An 18,421-nucleotide genomic window follows, 5' to 3' on the forward strand; every position below is an offset into this window, starting at 1 on the left:
TCTCTCCTCTTAATAGTGGAAGCTGGTTGTGATGAGAGAAAAACTCTTTAAAGGCCTAGTACCCACGGGAAATGATTTCAGATTTCTTTCTAAGTCAACGTGACTGTATATAAACTTTGTTCAAACCAAAAGCCTGATTTGTCACCCAGTACATATGCATTATACATCCGCTTTGTGAATGAGTAGCATAAAGGAAAACCACCTTGTTCTTGGGAAAATCTACAGATCAATGTTTGTAGTCCCTGCACTCCTTTATGATAAAACTTGTGATTCCTGACCATACAGGAATCTATCATCTTTTTAGCTTTTACAAGATGTAAAGAAGTGTATAACCCTGTGGAAATTGTTCATTTCAAGAACACTTTTTTTTTTTTTTTAAGAATTTAAGTAATTTCTACACCCACGCTGGGTGTAGAATCCACAACCTGGATGATCAAGAGTTGCACATTCCACTGACTGAGCAGCCAGGTGCCCCCCAGCACACAATTTTTCTCTGTGAAGAGTAATTCCTGGGCAGCTGTCCTAACTTGGGCTCTAATAGAACTCTCTTTTTTCCTGTTAGAGATTCTGAAAGGTTTGTTCAAATTGTGTTGACAGGTGAAAAAAGGTAACCCCTCACCTCTTGGCCGCACTTGCTTGGAATTTAGCCTTTGCAACAGATGGCTAGGAGAAATGGGAAATTCTGGTGGCCCGCCTCTCCAAGGAAGGTACATTCCTCAACAGCTACATTCATGGCTGTACCCACCTGGAGTGGATTTGCCTTCATGCTGAGCTGGGGTGGGGAGCAACGGGGTGGATAGTGGTTCCAATGCCACATGGGTTCAAGTGCTATAGAATAGACTATGGCTGTTCTCACCGAGTTTTAGTAGATTTCTTTGAATAAATATTTCTTCACTCACCATATGGCCTTAGGTCAATTCTCAGATATTTTTAAATGGTGTTTTTTTTTTTTTAAATAATTGTCACCAGTTAGGCTTGTTTCATGGGAGCTTCTCACACTGCCGTTCCAGATGTGGGACTGCGTACACGAACTTCACGGCTATTGATGACTGGAGAAAAATGTAGCAGCTCATTTACAATAGTTACTAATTGACTTTCTTTTTGCTAGTATCATTGGTAAGGAAATAAAATTAATCAACAGTTATTACGTGAAAAATTATGACTAGGGCTATCAAAATGAAGGACTGGCTATTTGTCAACCTAATAAACTAAATGTCAAAGCAATGAAAAATAGGCTCAAGAAACTGCTGCAAATATTGTTATAATCCTGTTTTGTGTTTTTTATAACCACAGTGATAAAATACAGTGAAATTAAGATAATGCTTAACCCATAGTGTAATTGGTGCTAAGTAAAACATTTTCAATTTGATACTAAGTAAATTTGATACTAAGTAAAACATTTTCAATTCCTACCAGGAAGCAAGTGTTTTGTAAAGTGAAGCTTTTATTATCCAAATATCAAGTTCTGGTCTGGTGCCTGGTACATAGCAATGTTAGCACTTTCACAGCTCCTATCAAGTGTTATCTTCTAAAACCACTAATGGTGCCTGGGTGGCTCAGTGGGTTAAGTGTCTGCCTTTGGCTCAGGTCATGATCTCCGGGTCCTAGGATTGAGCCTCATGTCGGGCTCCTGGCTTGGGTGGCAGCGGGGGGAGTCTGCTTCTCCCTTTGCCCCTTCCCCTGCTCATCCTCTCTCTCAAATAAATAAAATCTTTTTAAAAATAAAATAAGATAATTGACTATTACATTAGAAATTAATTCTGCAAAAGAACTACCCAAGGGTCGGCTTATTAAGTGAAATCTAAGTATATTGGACAAAATAGCAATAATAGTCCATCAAAGACATTCTCCATTTTTGTTACAGTATTTTTTTTTTAATTTTTTATTTTTGATAAACATATATTTTTATCCCCAGGGGTACAGGTCTGTGAATCAACAGGTTTACACACTTCATAGCACTCACCAAATCACATACCCTCCCCAATGTCCATAATCCCACCCCCTTCTCCCAAACCCCCTCCCCCCGGCAACCCTCAGTTTGTTTTGTGAGATTAAGAGTCACTTATGGTTTGTCTCCCTCCCAATCCCATCTTGTTTCATTTATTCTTCTTCTACCCACTTAAGCCTCCATGTTGTATCACCACTTCCTCATATCAGGGAGATCATATGATAGTTGTCTTTCTCTGCTTGACTTATTTCGCTAAGCATGATACGCTCTAGTTCCATCCACGTTGTTGCAAATGGCAAGATTTCATTTCTTTTGATGGCTGCATAGTATTCCATTGTGTATATATACCACATTGTTACAGTATTTTTTATCTCTGGTATTTCTTTTGTTTTTTTTTTTTCCTTAGGATTTCCATCTCTCTGCTTACATAGCTCATCTTTTCTTGCATGTGATCTATCCATTAGAGCCCTTAGCCTATTAATCATAGTTGTTTCAAATTCCTTTAAATTATAGATAGTTCCAATATCCCTGCTATGTCTGGTTCTGATGCTTGCTCTGTCTCTTCAAATTGTGTCGTTTGCCTTTTAGTATGTAATTTTTTCTTGATAGGCAGGCATACTCTGAGTTAAAGGAATTGCTATAAATGGGCTTTTAGTAATGTAGTGGTAAGGTGTGGAGGAAGGGGAAACATGCTATCGTGCTGTGGTCGGGGCCTACACTCTTAGCCCATACCTCTAGACTGTGAACTTCACAAGTCTCATTCTTCTCCCTATAGGTGGGACAGGATGGCTAGCATGGGCTAGGGTTGAATATTTACCTTCTCCTAGGTAGTTAGGCTCTGATGAAGCCCTAGCTGTTAAGCTCTAGTTAGTTTCTCTTTAGGGCAGAATGTTTTGTATAATGTTGGATAACAGTGCTTCATCCAACAAAACTTTTGCAAATATTTTCTCCCAGTCTGTGGCTTGTCTTCTCATTTTCTTGGCATTGCCTTTCACAGAAACATTTTTAATTTCGGTGAAGTTCACCTTATCAGCTATTACTTTCATGGATCATGCCTTTGGTATTTTATCTAAAAAGTCATACCCAAGGTCATCTAGATAGTATCCTATGTTATCTTCTAGATGTTTTATAATTTTGTGTTTTACACGTGGGCCTATGATCCATTTCAAGTTAATTTTTGTGACGTATGTAAGGTCAATGTGTAGACTTGGGTTTTTGTTTGTTGCATGGGAATGTTCCAGCACCATTTGTTGAACTGACTGTCTCTGCTCTGTTGAATTGTCTTTGCTCCTTTGTAAAAGATCAGTTGACTGTATATATGTGGGTCTCCATTCTATCCCATTGATCTATTCGTCTATTCTTTCATCAATACCAATCTCTCTTAACTACTGTAGCTTTATAACCGTAAGGGGCTTTCAGGAAGACTGAGAAAAATAGCTAGGAAAAACAAGAATCACACCCTGAACCTACTTAGAACAAATCTTACTACCTTAAGTCACATGCAGAGCCCTAGATGGGAATCGGAGAATGTAGACTTCAGCTTTCCTGCAGAAAAGAAGCCACTGGGATGAGTGGTGATAAGCCAGTTTATTATATATGCCGCAAGGATGATCCAGTTTTTAAAAATTATGCAGACGGTTGAATAGAAAAAAGACCGGAAGGGTATGTAGGCTTTCCTTGCTTCGACATACACTGATGTCAGCTACCATGGTTTAGTTAACAGCAGTCCTCCAGCAGCACAGTTCAAATTTCAGTTACCATCGTACAGTAACTGTACTCACAGAAAGTACAAACTTCACTGTCAGCTCTTCAGTGCACATGGAACAATATTAACAGTTTCTATAGATGATTGAGATCATTTTTGCATCATTTCAGCTTGCATGGTCATGTCTATGGTTCTTCACTACTATACAAAGCAAAGAATGCTTATATACCAAAATATTGATAATGGTAGGGTGGTAGAATTATTGGCAATTTGTAATTTATTCTTTTTGTATTTCCTAAGTTTAATTTCATAAACATGGATTGATTATGTAATTTAAAAAGCAACAAAACAGTATAAACATTTTAGAAGAATAAAACTGTACAATTTGCTATAGTTATAAATATTTGAAAATGCCCATTAAGGACACCTAGGTGGCTCAGTCGTTAACCTGCCTTCAGCTCAGGTCATGATCCCAGGGTCCTGGGATTGAGCCCCACATTGGACTCCATGCTTAGCGGGGAGTCTGGTTCTCCTTCTCACCACCCTGTCCTCACCACCCCCCTACTTGTGCTCTCTCTTCCTCTTTCTCTCGCAAATAATTTTTTTTTCTCAAATAAATCCTTTAAAAAATATATGTCTTTCTCTTTCTATGGTAGAATTGTAAATTGTACTGTGAATTTTCTTTTCTTTTTTTTTTTTTAAAGATTTTATTTATTTATTTGACAGAGAGAGATCACAAGTAGGCAGAGAGGCAGGCAGAGAGAGAGAGGAGGAAACAGGCTCCCTGCTGAGCAGAGAGCCCGATGTGGGACTCGATCCCAGGACCCTGAGATCATGACCTGAGCCGAAGGCAGCGGCTTAACCCACTGAGCCACCCAGGCGCCCTGTACTGTGAATATTCACTTGGTCAAGATTAGGCACTCCTTGGGGCACCTGGATGGCTCAGTGGGTTAGGCTGCTGCCTTTGGCTTAGGTTGTGATCTCAGGGTCCTGGGGTCAAGTCCCGCATCAGGCTCTCTGCTCAGGAGGGAGCCTGCTTCCCCCCTCTCTCTCTGCCAGCTGCTCTGCCTACTTATGATCTCTCTCCCTCCGTCAAATAAATAAATAAAAGCTTTAATAAAAAAAAAATTAGGCACTTCACTATGTTGTTCTAGGAATTTCTACAGGAATTTTGTTGTTGTAATGTTAATACTATCTAATTAAGTTCAACATATAATCATTTAGAAACCGAAATTATGTTGTGGCAATAAGACGAGCCTTGTGTTCAGTGAAAAAATAGACTCTCGAAAGCCAGAAATGTTTCTTTTCAGTCCTCAGAGGCAAGACCATCCAGCCCATGGGCTGGGACATGTTGTGCTGAGGGGCACTGTGGCGTGCAGCATTGTGCAATGAACCCCTTGTGGAAATGGATGACTGACATATTACAGGGACAAAGTGTTCTTGTGAGGCAGTTTCCCATGCTGGCGGTTGGCAACAGTGAGGTACGCCAAGTTTTAGGGATTATAAAGAACAGAAATGGTCATGGTCATGGACAGAAACAAATCTCCAGGAATCTGAAAACAGGAAACTTGGGATAGGAACAATGCTGCTTAGAATCTCTAATTCTGTGCTCAGCAACAGGCCTGAAACAGATACTAAAAAAATCTTCAAGGGGCTCCTGGCTGGGTCACTTGGAAGAGAAGGTGATTCTTGATCCTGGGATCATGAGTTCAAGCCCCATGTTGGGTGTAGACATTATTTAAATAAACTTAAAAAAAAAAATCTTCGAGCAGTTAGCCACTCTGTCTCACTGGAGCTAAACTTGGTCCCTGCTTCTCTTAGCGTGTCTGCTCCTTTCTTTTACCTCTGTGGACCCGCTTCTTCTGTCTACAGATGACTGCTTCCAAGCCCTACTCCTTACGATCCATCAGGTTCAATGCCCTCCACAAGCTGGCATTAGTCTCTGAGCCTCGTAGGGTGTCCATGGAAGGCAGGTGGCAGAAGTCATCGCCTTCGGGCAGAGCCAGTGGGCTGTCTGCCTTTGAGGAGCCCATGGTTCCTGCTCTCCTGGGAGCTCTCGGGAGGCAGTCCACCACTGCAGCTGTCCCAGTAGAGGCATCCCAGAAATGACCCCTTCCCTTCTCAGCACAGATGAAGCCACCAAAAGAGCGAGGGCTTCATTCCTAGTTGGAGCCAAGAGCTGGGCTCCCTGCATGTTTGCCCAGGGCACGTGGCTCTTGGTGATAGTGCCACTGGGCTGGCGTCATTCTAGCATGTAGGTTTCCCGTTCCCTGTGACAGGCTGGCTGGTGGCTCCTCCTCTCTAGTCCCATGTTTTTCTCCTGTCACCTAGGTTGCAGGATTGGTGGGCAGCTCCATGGAAGAATTTGAGGTTTGCTGTCGCCATGGGCGGGCGGACGTCACACAAGCTGCTGTGCCTCAGTGGGCCCCACCAAATCCCCTTCCCCGTGCGGCCTTGTGGAGAAAGCTCCAGCTTCAGGCGCAGAGGTCTCTTCTTTCCCACTGCCCTGCTAACCCTGCCTCCAGCCCCAGGCAATGTGGCTCCCAAAGAAGTGGTCGAAAGAGCAGAGCTTGCTTTAAAAAGTAGAAAAATCGGGGCACCTGGGTGGCTCAGTGCTCTCTGCTCAGTGGCGAGCCTTCCCGCCACCCCCCTCGCCTGCCTCTCTGTCAACTTGTGATCTCTCTCTGTCAAATAAATATTTTAAAAAATTAAAAAATTGAAAATATTAGTAAAATATTTTTTTTAAGATTTTTTTTTTTTTTTAATTTGACAGAGAGAGAGAGGGATGACAAGTAGGCAGAGAGGCAGGCAGAGAGACAGAGGGGAAAGCAGGCTCCCTGCTTCCGAGCAGAGAGCCCGATGCGGGACTCGATCCCAGGCCCTGAGATCATGACCTGATCTGAAGGCAGAGGCTTAACCCACTGAGCCGCTCAGGCGTCCCAGTAAAATATTTTTTTAAAAAGTAGAAAGACCATACGTAGAGAAGTGTCTGAAGGAACAGTGTCCGTTCTAGGTTGGCCGGAATAACAAACTGAATTACTTTTCTTCCATAGAGGTCCTTTGTGGATTTTGTTGTTTATTGGCCACAGCTGAACCTCGAGCTTGTTAACTGTGGCCGAGAATACCTTTCATGTGAGCTGGCACAGTGCTTCTCAAACCATCTGCAGTGAAGGACTGGTTTTGTTGTTGTTTTTTAAAAGATTTTATTTGTTTATTTGACAGAGACACAGCGAGAGAAGGAACACAAGCAGGGGGAGTGGGAGAGGGAGAAGCAGGCCAGGTGAAGGCAGAAAGACCTTGGGGACTCAGCTCTGGCTTCGTTGTGGCCAGCAGCATATGCCTGTTCCCTTTCTTAAGTAAACAGGGCCCACAGGCAGCTATCCATTCGACTAGAAATTACGTAGGAGTAATACAAAGACAGAAGTTTATGACATGAACACCGCCATATATGAGCTTTAAGTTCATTGCTGGTTGTAAAGCCTAGAACACATCAGTGCATTGTTTTAGGAGCAATTTAGCAAAGGTGTAGGTCAGATAAAGGAGAGATTAAGGTTTGTAGCTCTGGTTTCTACTGTTTGCATGTAGGTACTACATGTTCAATCAAACAATTTATTGAGTTAGCAAATATTTATTGGGTGCCTCTTATGTACCAAGGACTGTACTAGGTAAACAATACAACCACTATCCTGCTCCTCCCCACCACACACCTAAGAGCTTAGAGTCTAGCAGGGAAGTTAGGCTGCTAATTAATTGCAAGCAGATGAGGTGAGGGCCTGGATGCTGATGCTGAGTGCTATGGCATAATATAACAGGGTGCCTACCAGTTCAAGGAGTCAAGGGAAGGCCCTGGAGAAATGAAATATATGTGTAAGGAAGTAATTTTTTTTTAAAGGTTGGAAGTATCTTTATTGTTATTATTATTATTTTTCAGTAAACTCTACACCCAACATGAAGCTCAAACTCATGACCCTGAGATCAGGAGTTAGCATGCTTTACTGGCTTGAGCCAGCCAGATGCCCCAGGAAGTTAAGTCTGATAGCTACAGGAGTCATTATCTTTCTTGAAAGATCTGTTTTGTTTTTAAAATCTTATTTATTTATTTGTGAGAGAGAGGAGCAGCAGGGAGAGGGTGACGGAGATAGGAGAAGCAAGCTCCCACTCAGCGAGAAGCCAGATGTGGAACTCGATTTGTGGACCCTGGTATCATGACCTGAGCCAAAGGCAGACGCTCAACCGTCTGAGCCACCCAGGTGTCCTGAAAGATCTGTTTTTGGAATTCCCTGTGAAGATGTGATTCAGTTAGATGTAGCTGGATAGCTTATGTAAAGAATAGGTAACTTCCAATCATAAGCCTCATGTCATAGTCCTTCTTCCAACTGGTAGATATGGACACTACCGGCCATGGCCACAAGATGGCAGTGTAACATCAATATAGTACTTAACCCCGCCAATGTTAATAATAATAATTATTAGTAATTATAAATAAATAATAATAATCATTTTCTTTCATTAATTTTAATTTATTAATCAACTTACCAATTCGTTGAAATAATATTACTATTTTATTTTATTAATATTTTAATATAGTAATTATTATTATTATTATTATTATTATTTTAAGTAAGCTCTATGCCCAGCTTGGGGCTGGAACTCACAACCCAGAGATCAAAAGTCGCATGCTCCATGGACTGAGGCTGCGAGGGACCTCACTCCTAAAATACTTACTGAAAAAAGTTTTAAATTATCTATTCATAATTGAATAGTAATGAATTTACTTAAAAAACAAAACAAAACAGGGGCGCCTGGGTGGCTCAGTGGGTTAAAGCCTCTTCCTTCAGCTCAGGTCATGATCTCAGGGTCCTGGGATCGAGTTCCACATCGGGCTCTCTGCTCAGCGTGGAGCCTGATTCCCCCTCTCTCTCTCTGCCTGCCTCTCTGCCTACTTGTGATCTCTGTCTGTCAAATAAACAAATAAAATCTTAAAAAAAAAAAAAAAAAACCAACAACACCTTGGGGCTCCTGGGTGGCTCAGTCATTAAGCGTCTGCCTTGGGCTCAGGTCATGATCCGAGTCCTGGGATCAAGCTCCAGGTCATGTTCCCTGCTCTGCAGGAAGCCGGCTTCTCTTTCTCCCACTCTCCCTGCCTGTGGTCCCCTCTCTCACTATGTCTCTGTCAAATAAATAAATAAAATCTTTAAATAGAAAAACAGTAATAATATGTTGAGGCTCTCGGGTGGCTCAGTCGGTTGAGCATCTGACTCTAGTCAGTTTCTGCTCAGGTCCTGATCTCGGGATGGTGGGATCCAGCCTCATTTTGGGCTCTTAGTCCGCTTGAGATTCTTTCCCCTTATCCTTCCCCCTCTGCTTCTTCTCCTGGTCTCTCTCTCTCTCAAATAAATAAATAAAATCTTTAAAATATTAAAAAACAGTAATAATACTTCTTTGCATTTTTTCCACTGTAGCTTGAATAATTGTTGCACATACACGGCATATGAACCTTGCAAGATGTTCTGTTAATTACATATCGCCATTGTAAAAATGTTTGCTAGAATTTCACTTATTCTTATGATAGTATTAAATCTGGAATCACCTAATCTGTGATTTTCCCTCATTCTAAAGTTTAGCACTCTGGCACCTTCCAGGCCACTTGATGAATTAATAATTGACTACAGTCTTCTCTTCCTATCTTCCTTTCACTTCCCATCTACTTTCTCCAAGTAGAGATGACAGCCGCCAGCACCCAAACAACTGGGAGCAAAATGAGGGGTTGCTGTTGCATGGGCAGCGTGCCTGAGGTTAGGGTTTGCCCAGAAGGGGAATAGGGAGGTGCTGGGGCCTGGCCATACCCGGATGAGTTGGTGACCCTGTTGGCATCTAAAGAAGCAGAATGATACATAGAGAGTTGCAGAGAGAGGGCGATGGAGGAAATGCGGTGAAGTATTAACAATCGAGACATCTGGGTGAAGTGGTTGTAAGAGTTCTTTATATGGCGACACCTGGATGGCTCAGTCCGTTGAGTGACTGCCTTCAGCTCAGGTCATGATCCTCAGGGTCCTGGGATCGAGCCCTGAGTCAGGATCCCTGCTCAGTGGGGAGGCTGCATCTCCTTCTCCCTCTGCCCTTCTCGCTGCTCATTCACTTCTCTCTTTCTCTCAAATAAATAAAATCTTAAAAAAAAAAAGTTCCTTATATGATTCTTACAACCTTTTTTGTAGGTTTATCACTATTTAAAAAGCAAACTAAAAAATCAACAGCAAGGTATCTTCTTGGTGGAGTGGTGAGTTTGGGCTCTGGCATCAAACAGACTCAACTCCCTATTTTCTACTAACTAGGTGTGTGATACTGGGCAAGTCACTTAACTCCCCTGAGAGTCAGATTTCTCATCTATAAGATGGCATAATACAGCGAATGGTACCTATTTATTGTGGGGTTGTTATGAGGCTTAACTCATGGCGTGTGTAATAAAATACTCTGCACTGTTCTGTGCATAAATAGTATATAAATATATATTATATAATATATATTATATAATATATATAAATATATGTATTATATATATAATATATAAATAAATAAAATACTCTGCCTGGTTAGTAAGTAATAAATAAGGTCTTTATTTGCTATTTATGTTTATTGATATTTACCATATTAAAAATTAAAACAGAAATTTAAAAAAATATTTAATTCATTTAAAAACTTCATGAATCTAGGCAACAAGGCTGGGCTTAGAACATTCTAGAAATCCATACAATCTAAAATGGTGGAGTGGCCCAGTGGAGCTGGGGATACTAAACTCATTTAAAAATAAAAATCTGGGTTGGGCGCCTGGGTGGCTCAGTTGGTTGGACGACTGCCTTCAGCTCAGGTCATGATCCTGGAGTCCCGGGATCGAGTCCCACATCGGGCTCCCAGCTCGATGGGGAGTCTGCTTCTCCCTCTGACCTCCTCGCTCATGTTCTCTCTCACTGTCTCTCTCTCAAATAAATAAATAAAATCTTAAAAAAAAAAATAAAATAAAAATCTGGGCAATCGTTAAGTATCTGTCTGCCTTCCACTGGGGTAATGATCCCGAGGTCCTGGGATCCAGCCCTGCATGGGGCTCCCTGCTGGGCGATTGGGGAGCCTGCTTCTCTCTCTCCCACTCCCCCAGCTTGTGTTTCCTCTCGCTGTGTCTCTCTCTGTCAAATAAATTAAAATCTTAACCAAAAAAAAAATTAAATAAGATTTTAAAAATCTGTTGAATCACTACATTGCATGCCTGAAACTAATATAACACTGTATGTTAACTGGAATTAAATAAATAAAAATAATACAAATCACAAGCCTGTTATATGTTGACATAATTTTTATGTGAAATGACTTATTTTCATTTAAAACTGATAAGGAGATGGCTTTGTTTTACATTCTTGCAAATCTCTTTCATGTATAACTAACAGAAGACAGTGGGTTCTCATATCTGCTTCTGTTTTCGAATACTATACATCCTTTTGGTAAAAATATACAAAGAAAATCCAGCTTCACATAGATACGTAGTTGTAAAAAGGATTATTTTGGGGTGCTTTTGTTGTCTTTGTTGGTATAACATGTAAATTCAAGACCCATGTTGGATTCAGAGCTTAAAGAAAAGAAAAAGAAAAAGAAGTATTTTAAGTCTTTTTAGATAATTGTGGATTTTTTCTTTGATACTACACCAAAACTCAAAGAAAGTTTTTTTTTTTTTAAAGGTTAGTTACAATTTGGAATCTGCAGTCCTGTTAATTGTACTTTTCAAACCCTGCTCATTGTTTATTGAGCCTAATATTTTCTTCAGTGTTTTACTTGGATTCAGATATCTTCTTTTGTAGATTGTATTTTCTTGACAGCCCAGTTTTCTATTGGACTGTTTTGTTTTGTTTGGTCCTTTCTTATTAAAGAGACACATAGTGCATAGGGTAAGATTTTAATCTCTGCCATGATGCTGCTTAAATTCATGCTTAGCATCTGGCACTTAATAGTTGTTTTAAAAATTTCTCTGTGCCCGTTTTAACACCTGAAAATGAAGATAATAGTGAAACCCACCTCATAGGGCTTGAATGAGATAATATGCATGTTATGGATTGAATGCTTGTGCTCATCGGATTTATATGTTGAAATGTTGAAACTCTACCACCTAACCTGATGGTATTAATAGGCAGGACCTTTGGGAAGTAATTAGGACTAGAGGAGTTCATAATGGTGGAGACTTCTTGGATAGGATTAATGTCCTTAGGAAAGAATTGGCTTCCTTTCTGCATTGTCAGTTGAGGAGACAATGAGAAGTTGGCAGTCTGCCCCCCAGAAGAGCTGTTACTAGAATGCAACCATGTTAGCAACCCTGATCTTGGACTCTGAGCCTCTAGAACCGTGAGAAATACATTTCTGTTGTTTAAAAGGCCTTCAGTTTATGATATCTTTTTATTTTTAATTTTTATTTTTTTTATTTTTTAAGATTTTATTTATTTGACAGAGAGAGACACAGCGAGAGAGGGAACAGAAGCAGAGGGAGTGGGAGAGGGAGAAGCAGGCTTCCCACTGAAGGGGGGGCCAGATGCAGGGCTCTATCCCAGGAACCCTAGGGTCATGACCTGAGCTGAAAGCAGCAGCTTAACGACTGAGCCCGCCAGGCGCCCCACAGTTTATGGTATCTTGTTTAGCAGCCTGAATGGACTAAGACAATGCATGAATCCATGTGCTTAAATCCACGCCACAGTGAGTTCACAAATGAGCATTGGCTACTATTATTAAATTTTTTTTTCCTGCATACAAATCATGTGTCCAAAAGTTAGCACCGTCTGGACATTTCCATTCTGACACCTAATGGGAGGTGCATAGTCAAACATTTTCAGCATGAATTTCAAACTTTCTCTTAGCTATTCACTATACTGATAAAGGATGAAGACACAGGTCAGCTACCATTATCAATGGAGTCAGGAATATGGGATCTGTCCTTTCTTGCCTGACCTTTTTATGCCTAACTGGTGAGTAAAACATGCCAAATTTTCCATGAAAATGACTGTTTAATCTCCCTGCTTGTATTTTATTAATTTAGTCCTCATGGTTTTATTAGTCTAATACATGAATGATTTCTTTAGAGCCTGGAATAGAATTGCACTATTTGAGGGATAGTGACCCAGTGATGGTTTTTATAGTGAGAAGAGGACAAGGAATGGGACCCCAGGGATCACTAAAATGAAAGAGGAGAAGCAGCACAGAGCTGCTTTCCCAGAAAGATTGGGAAGGAAGAAAAGAAAAGGGCAAGGATTGCCACTGAAGTATTTGATTCACTTTCACTTACGAAGGAGTTACTTCCATTTATTTTTCTTAAAACTTATGAATGCCCTCCTTCTTCATTCTGGAAAAGACCATAAGCAACTGATCTTTGTTTATCCCATGTTGGAAGCAGCCTGGATCCAGCTGAAAGTTCACCAAAGTCATGGCTCAGCCCCTTCTTTGTTGGGAAATCTTGGGCAAATAACTCTGGAACCTCAGTTTCTTTATTGGTTAAAAGGTGTATAATGAGTTTGTTAATAGGAGAAAATTAGACTCATGTGTATGAAAATAATATGCAAAAAAAAAAGCACTATATGAGATCAGGTAACATGCACGTTCTAAATGTCAGGCCTTGTTCAAAAAACCTAACTGGGGGCACCAGGATAGCTTAGTTGGTTAAGCTTGTGCCTTGGACTCAGGGCATGATCCATCCTGGGATGGAGACCCTTGCGGGGATCCCTGCTCATTGGAGAGGCTGCTTCTCCCTCTGTCCTTCCCCTCCTTGTGTTCTCTCTCTCATAAATAAAATCTTAAAAAGCTCACCTGCATTATCTCATTTACCTGATTATCGAGCTTACCTGTGTTATCTCAAGCTCTGCTTTGAATTCTCTTATCAACCCTAAGATTAGGTACAAATATGGTAACTAAAGTTCAGAGAGGTTAAACAGCTTAACCTAGACGAGTTTGCACTCTTGACACAGAGCGTGTGCATGATCTATGAATACACTTTCCCAGATTTTAATTACTAATTAAAAAACACATTACAGGGACGCCTGGGTGGCTCAGTTGGTTGGACGACTGCCTTCGGCCCAGGTCATGATCCTGGAGTCCCGGGATCGAGTCCCACATCAGGCTCCCAGCTCCATGGGGAGTCTGCTTCTCTCTCTGACCTTCTCCTCATTAATGCTCTCTCTCACTGTCTCTCTCTCTCAAGTAAATAAATAAAATCTTTAAAAAAAAAAAAAACACATTACAGAATGGCGGTAAATGTAAAATGGGATTAACAATACCTCTAGCTGGGATATCAAAAGGATTAATTGAGCGCTAAATATTGAGAGCTAGTCCTGAGAAGTAACAGAAAAGCTGGATCTCACTGTGGGGCATCATTCTGTTATCTTTCGGGGAAGGGTGGTCAGGGACGCTAGTGCCCAAGCCAGGAGGGCGCCTCCACTGAGCGCACCTAAGTGGGAGGAAATCTAGGAAATGGAAAAGGGGAAATTGAAGGCACCGAAGACAAGATTTGCCTGGATCACAGTTTACACGCGTAGTCTTCGCTGTCTTTTGAGGACATTGACGCCCGCTGAAATCCTGAATGAGGCTGTTCCATTTTCTTGCTGGTCATCTCCCAAGAAAGGGGAAAAGCCCACCTGCGACCCAGCTTCTTTGCCAGTCGTCTTCTATGGCAACCGGGGAGGAGGCGTGATCTAAGGGCTGGCCCCGCCCCATCTCGACAAGTCGAACAGCGATTGGCCCGATGGCGCGGCGGTGGCGCAAGGAGGCGGGCTTAAGCGCCTCAGCTCCTGCTGGGCCGCGTCGCCATTTTGAGTTGTGTGGGTTTCCAGGACGTAGTGAGTGTGGCCTCGCCCCGGGACGTTCCGTAGATCACAGGCCAGAGGCACGCGTCCGAGTGTCAGGTTGGAGCCGGGAAGCGTCCCTGGGGGTAGCGGCGGCGGGGGCAGGATGAGCGCGGAGGCGGCGGACCGGGAAGCGGCCACCTCCAGCCGGCCCTGCACCCCGCCGCAGACCAGCTGGTTCGAGTTCCTGCTGGAGGAGTCGCTGTTGGAGAAACATCTGCGCAAGCCCTGCCCGGGTAAGCGCGGCGCCTGCACCCCGAGGGCACGGGGACCCGCCCGCGGCCGCCGCCCGCCTGGCTCTCAGGACCCGCCTCTCCTCGGCCACGAAGCTGCGGGCCCGGGAGGCGCGAACCCGTGTGGAGCTGTGGCCCGGCCCCCTCGCCAAGCATTCAGCATCCCAGAGCCGGGGCGCTGCCGTGGGGGGCTTGGAAACGCAAAACCGAGGCCCTCCTGCCTCTCGCGCCCTTGGCCCTTTTACTGTTTGCGGTTTTAGCATCTTCGACCTGGTCGTGTAGGATTGCGTGGGCTGGGGAGGCTGGCTCTGACACCCCCCTGCGGAACGCCGGCCTGGCATCAGTCTGGAGCGGGCGAGAAATTGCTGTTCGGGTGCTGCTCCTGACGCTGATTCGTTGTATTTTAGGTCCCTATTCAAATGTTTTGTTTCTCAACGAGGGGATTTTACCGATTATGTATACATCTACACACACACACACACACACATACAATATAGATACCCATATATTTGTATATTCCGCAGTTGGGCTGTGAAGTAAAATGAGAAAATCTCCCAAGAGTAGGAAATGCTGTACAGTTGTAACATGGTTGTTTAATGATGATGATCAGGATTAATATCCCAGTTAATGAGTGCTGTTAGGGAAGGAGGAAACCCTCCAGGCGTGTCTGGAAAAAGGTACTGGCGTGAAAAGGAAAGTTTCTTGAATAGTATTTGGCTCCTAAAGTTCGTAAAGATGTAACTTGCTCAGTCTACATCAGCTTCATTATAGAGACAACTCTGCCAGAAGTTAGTGGTTTCACTCCGGCAGTTTTACTGCCTGTGTCATATTTTAATTTTTTGCTTTTCATACACTTACTGAGTGCTTTCTGGGTGCCAGGCTTAATGCTTCTCACTTGTTATCTTATGTAATTCAGCCTTCATAATCTCAGGTGTCTTCTGTTTTGCATTGATGGAAACAGGTGCAGAGAGGTAACCTGATGCAGGTCGCACTAATTGTTAAAACAGTTCTAAAGATGACATGGCTTTCCTGTAATTAACACTGGAGACCTATAACCATTATGTTCTTACTCTGCAGGTGTTTTCTTCTGCACTAGTCTCCTACACTTTCTCCTTACCGCCCTTTCTGATCTCCGCTGTAATCCCCAAGCATACTTCTTAGAAATCATATTCCTTAGTTATTATAAGTACACAGCTGTTGAGGTTCTTTTTGTAGCCAAAAGCTAGTACAGGGAAACCATTTGCATCTTCATAATTAAAACTTAAATATAAGATTTTTTTTTTTTTTTTTTTACATCCTAGATCCTGCACCAGTTCAACTTATTGTTCAGTTTTTGGAACAGGCTTCCAAACCTTCAGTGAATGAGCAAAACCAGGTGCAACCTCCACCCGATAACAAGAGAAATCGCATTTTAAAACTGCTTGCTCTTAAAGTTGCTGCACATTTGAAGTGGGATTTAGACATATTAGAGAAAAGGTATACAATATTTAAAAGGAATCTGTTTTTGAAGTACTATTTAGATATTTTGGGTTATTTCTGTGTATGCTTATGATAACCAGCCCTTAAAATGCATATTATTTTTCTGTATTTTCTTGGTAAAATATGCAACTTTTTTTCAAAAGGTATAAAATATTTGAATGTTAGATGAATTTAAATCACTTTTGAAGTATAAACTTACCCATAGTGACTTAGTTTATCCTTATTATTTGATACGATGACTAGGGAAAATCCACACCTAAACGGTTTTAAATGTTTCAGTCTATTTTTACGTATCTGAAGAAAATTAATGAAAATTAATGATAGTCATTCTGTGATATAGATGATTTGCTTTTAAATAAATCAGTTATTTTTTACTGGTCATAAATCACTCACTAGGTCCCAAACTATTAAAATATCTTCGAGTCAATGCCTGTATTTTAACAATAAGTACTGTTAAGGCTATGCTTAGAAAACAACTTGTTTTCGTCCTCTTTTTCTCACAATTTAAAGAGAAAGTACTTTGTAAAATTCAAAAACTAGTGGAGGGGAGACAAGTACTTCTAACATTTTTGTGTAACTTTTGTTGTTTTTCTCCCAATTTTTTTTAAGTAATTTTTATACCCAACATGGGGCTCAAACTCATGACTCCCAAGATCAAGAGTTGGCTCTTCTACTGACTGAACCAGCCAGGCACCCCTCTCCATATACATATACATGTATGTATGTGTGTGTATATATATATATATATACATATATTTATTGTTTATTTAAAGATTTTTTTTTTTAATTTAAAGATTTATTTTAGGGGTGCCTGGGTGGCTCAGTTGGTTAAGTGGCTGCCTTTGGCTCAGGTCATGATCCCAGAGTTGTAGGATCCAGCCCCGAACTGGGCTCCTTGCTCAGTGGAGAACCTGCTTCTTCTCTCCCTCTGCCACTCTGCCTACTTGTGCTCTCTGTCAAATCAATAAATAAAATCTTTAAAATATATGTGTGTATCTATATGTTTATTTATTTTAGAGAGGGAATTAGTGGGCAGGAGGGAGAGAATCTCAAGCAGACTCCCCGTTGAGCTCGGAGCCAGATCCCACAACCCTGAGATCATGACCTGAGCTGAAAACCAAGAGTCAGATGCCCAACTGACTCTGCCACTCCAGTGCCCCTTCTTTTTTCCCCAAATAACAGTATCATGAACATTTCCCCATTTTGGTTTGTTGGAGATAATTCCAATCATGTGGAGAATTTATTAACTGTTCTTCTGTTGATACTTAGTTTATTTCTACATTTTCACTCTAATAAGTCAGAGCCTTAAATATCTTTGTCCTTAAATTTTATCTGAGTTTTTGGTTATGTCCTTAGTACAGATTATTAAATTGCTGACTAAGGTGGTATAAACATTTTTAAATCCCATGATGGGTAGTGGCGGGTTGCATTTCAAAAGAGTTGTACTAGTTTATGCTCTCATTGGTAGTCTTTAAACACTTTTTCACCACCCTTCTGCAGCATTAAGCATTAGAATTAAAGGAAAGAATTCTTTAATCTGAGGAAGAGCCTGTCCATTAATAGGCTGGAGGTGTATCAAGAGATAGTGATGTGTTCAAAGAAAGTATGATGTATATGATACAGGTGGAAATTGAACACTGATGGAATATTTGATAAGCAACTGAATTCTTTTTAGATGTGAAATTAATACTGTGGCTATGTTAATTTTTTGAAGTTTTATTTAAGTCCTCTCTGCATAAAGGTGGGGCTCAAACTCATGAACCCAAGACCAAGAGTCACATGCTCTTCTAACTAAGCCAGCCAGGCACCGCCTAACCCCCCCCCCCCCCCCGTTCAGTTAGTTTTTTGGAGATCTGTTCTGAAACACTCGTGGAAGACATGATTTAATGTTAAAAATTTGCTTCACAATAGTGAAGGGAAGTAGGAATAGAGATGAGACCAGATTAGCCATCAGCTGATAATTGTTGAAACTGGATGATGGCACATATTGGTTCGTTATATTCTTATACTTTTGTGTATGTTTAAATTGCTTTCATAATGAGATTTTAAAAATATTTTGAAATTTAGTATTTCTGTGTTGTTGAGACAGGTGAATAAAATGGCCCTGTGGATTTAGTCCTTTAGCATTTTGATTATGTTCTGTGAAAATACTGAATTGTGCATTTTATGCCTCTTATGCAAACATTAACCTTTT

The 18,421-nt window shown here is 41.4% G+C and overlaps 1 protein-coding gene across 3 annotated transcripts in view; it reads left to right on the plus strand.

Moving 5' to 3' along the window:
- Nucleotides 1-14,448: 14,448 nt before the first annotated feature.
- The window catches only part of INTS8 (integrator complex subunit 8), a 54,033-nt gene continuing 50,060 nt past the window's right edge, over nucleotides 14,449-18,421 (plus strand). For all 3 annotated transcript variants that reach the window (XM_013064546.2, XM_004768544.3, XM_013064547.2), the window contains exons 1-2: nucleotides 14,449-14,751; nucleotides 16,050-16,224. In XM_013064546.2, coding sequence (XP_012920000.1) covers nucleotides 14,622-14,751; nucleotides 16,050-16,224 — 305 coding nt within the window. In that variant the 5' untranslated portion in view covers nucleotides 14,449-14,621. The remainder of the gene's footprint in view (nucleotides 14,752-16,049; nucleotides 16,225-18,421) is intronic.

This window comes from Mustela putorius, unplaced genomic scaffold (genome assembly GCF_011764305.1).
Source record: "Mustela putorius furo isolate JIRA1106 unplaced genomic scaffold, ASM1176430v1.1 tig00000228_pilon_pilon_pilon, whole genome shotgun sequence".
Classification (NCBI taxonomy): Eukaryota; Metazoa; Chordata; class Mammalia; order Carnivora; family Mustelidae; genus Mustela; species Mustela putorius.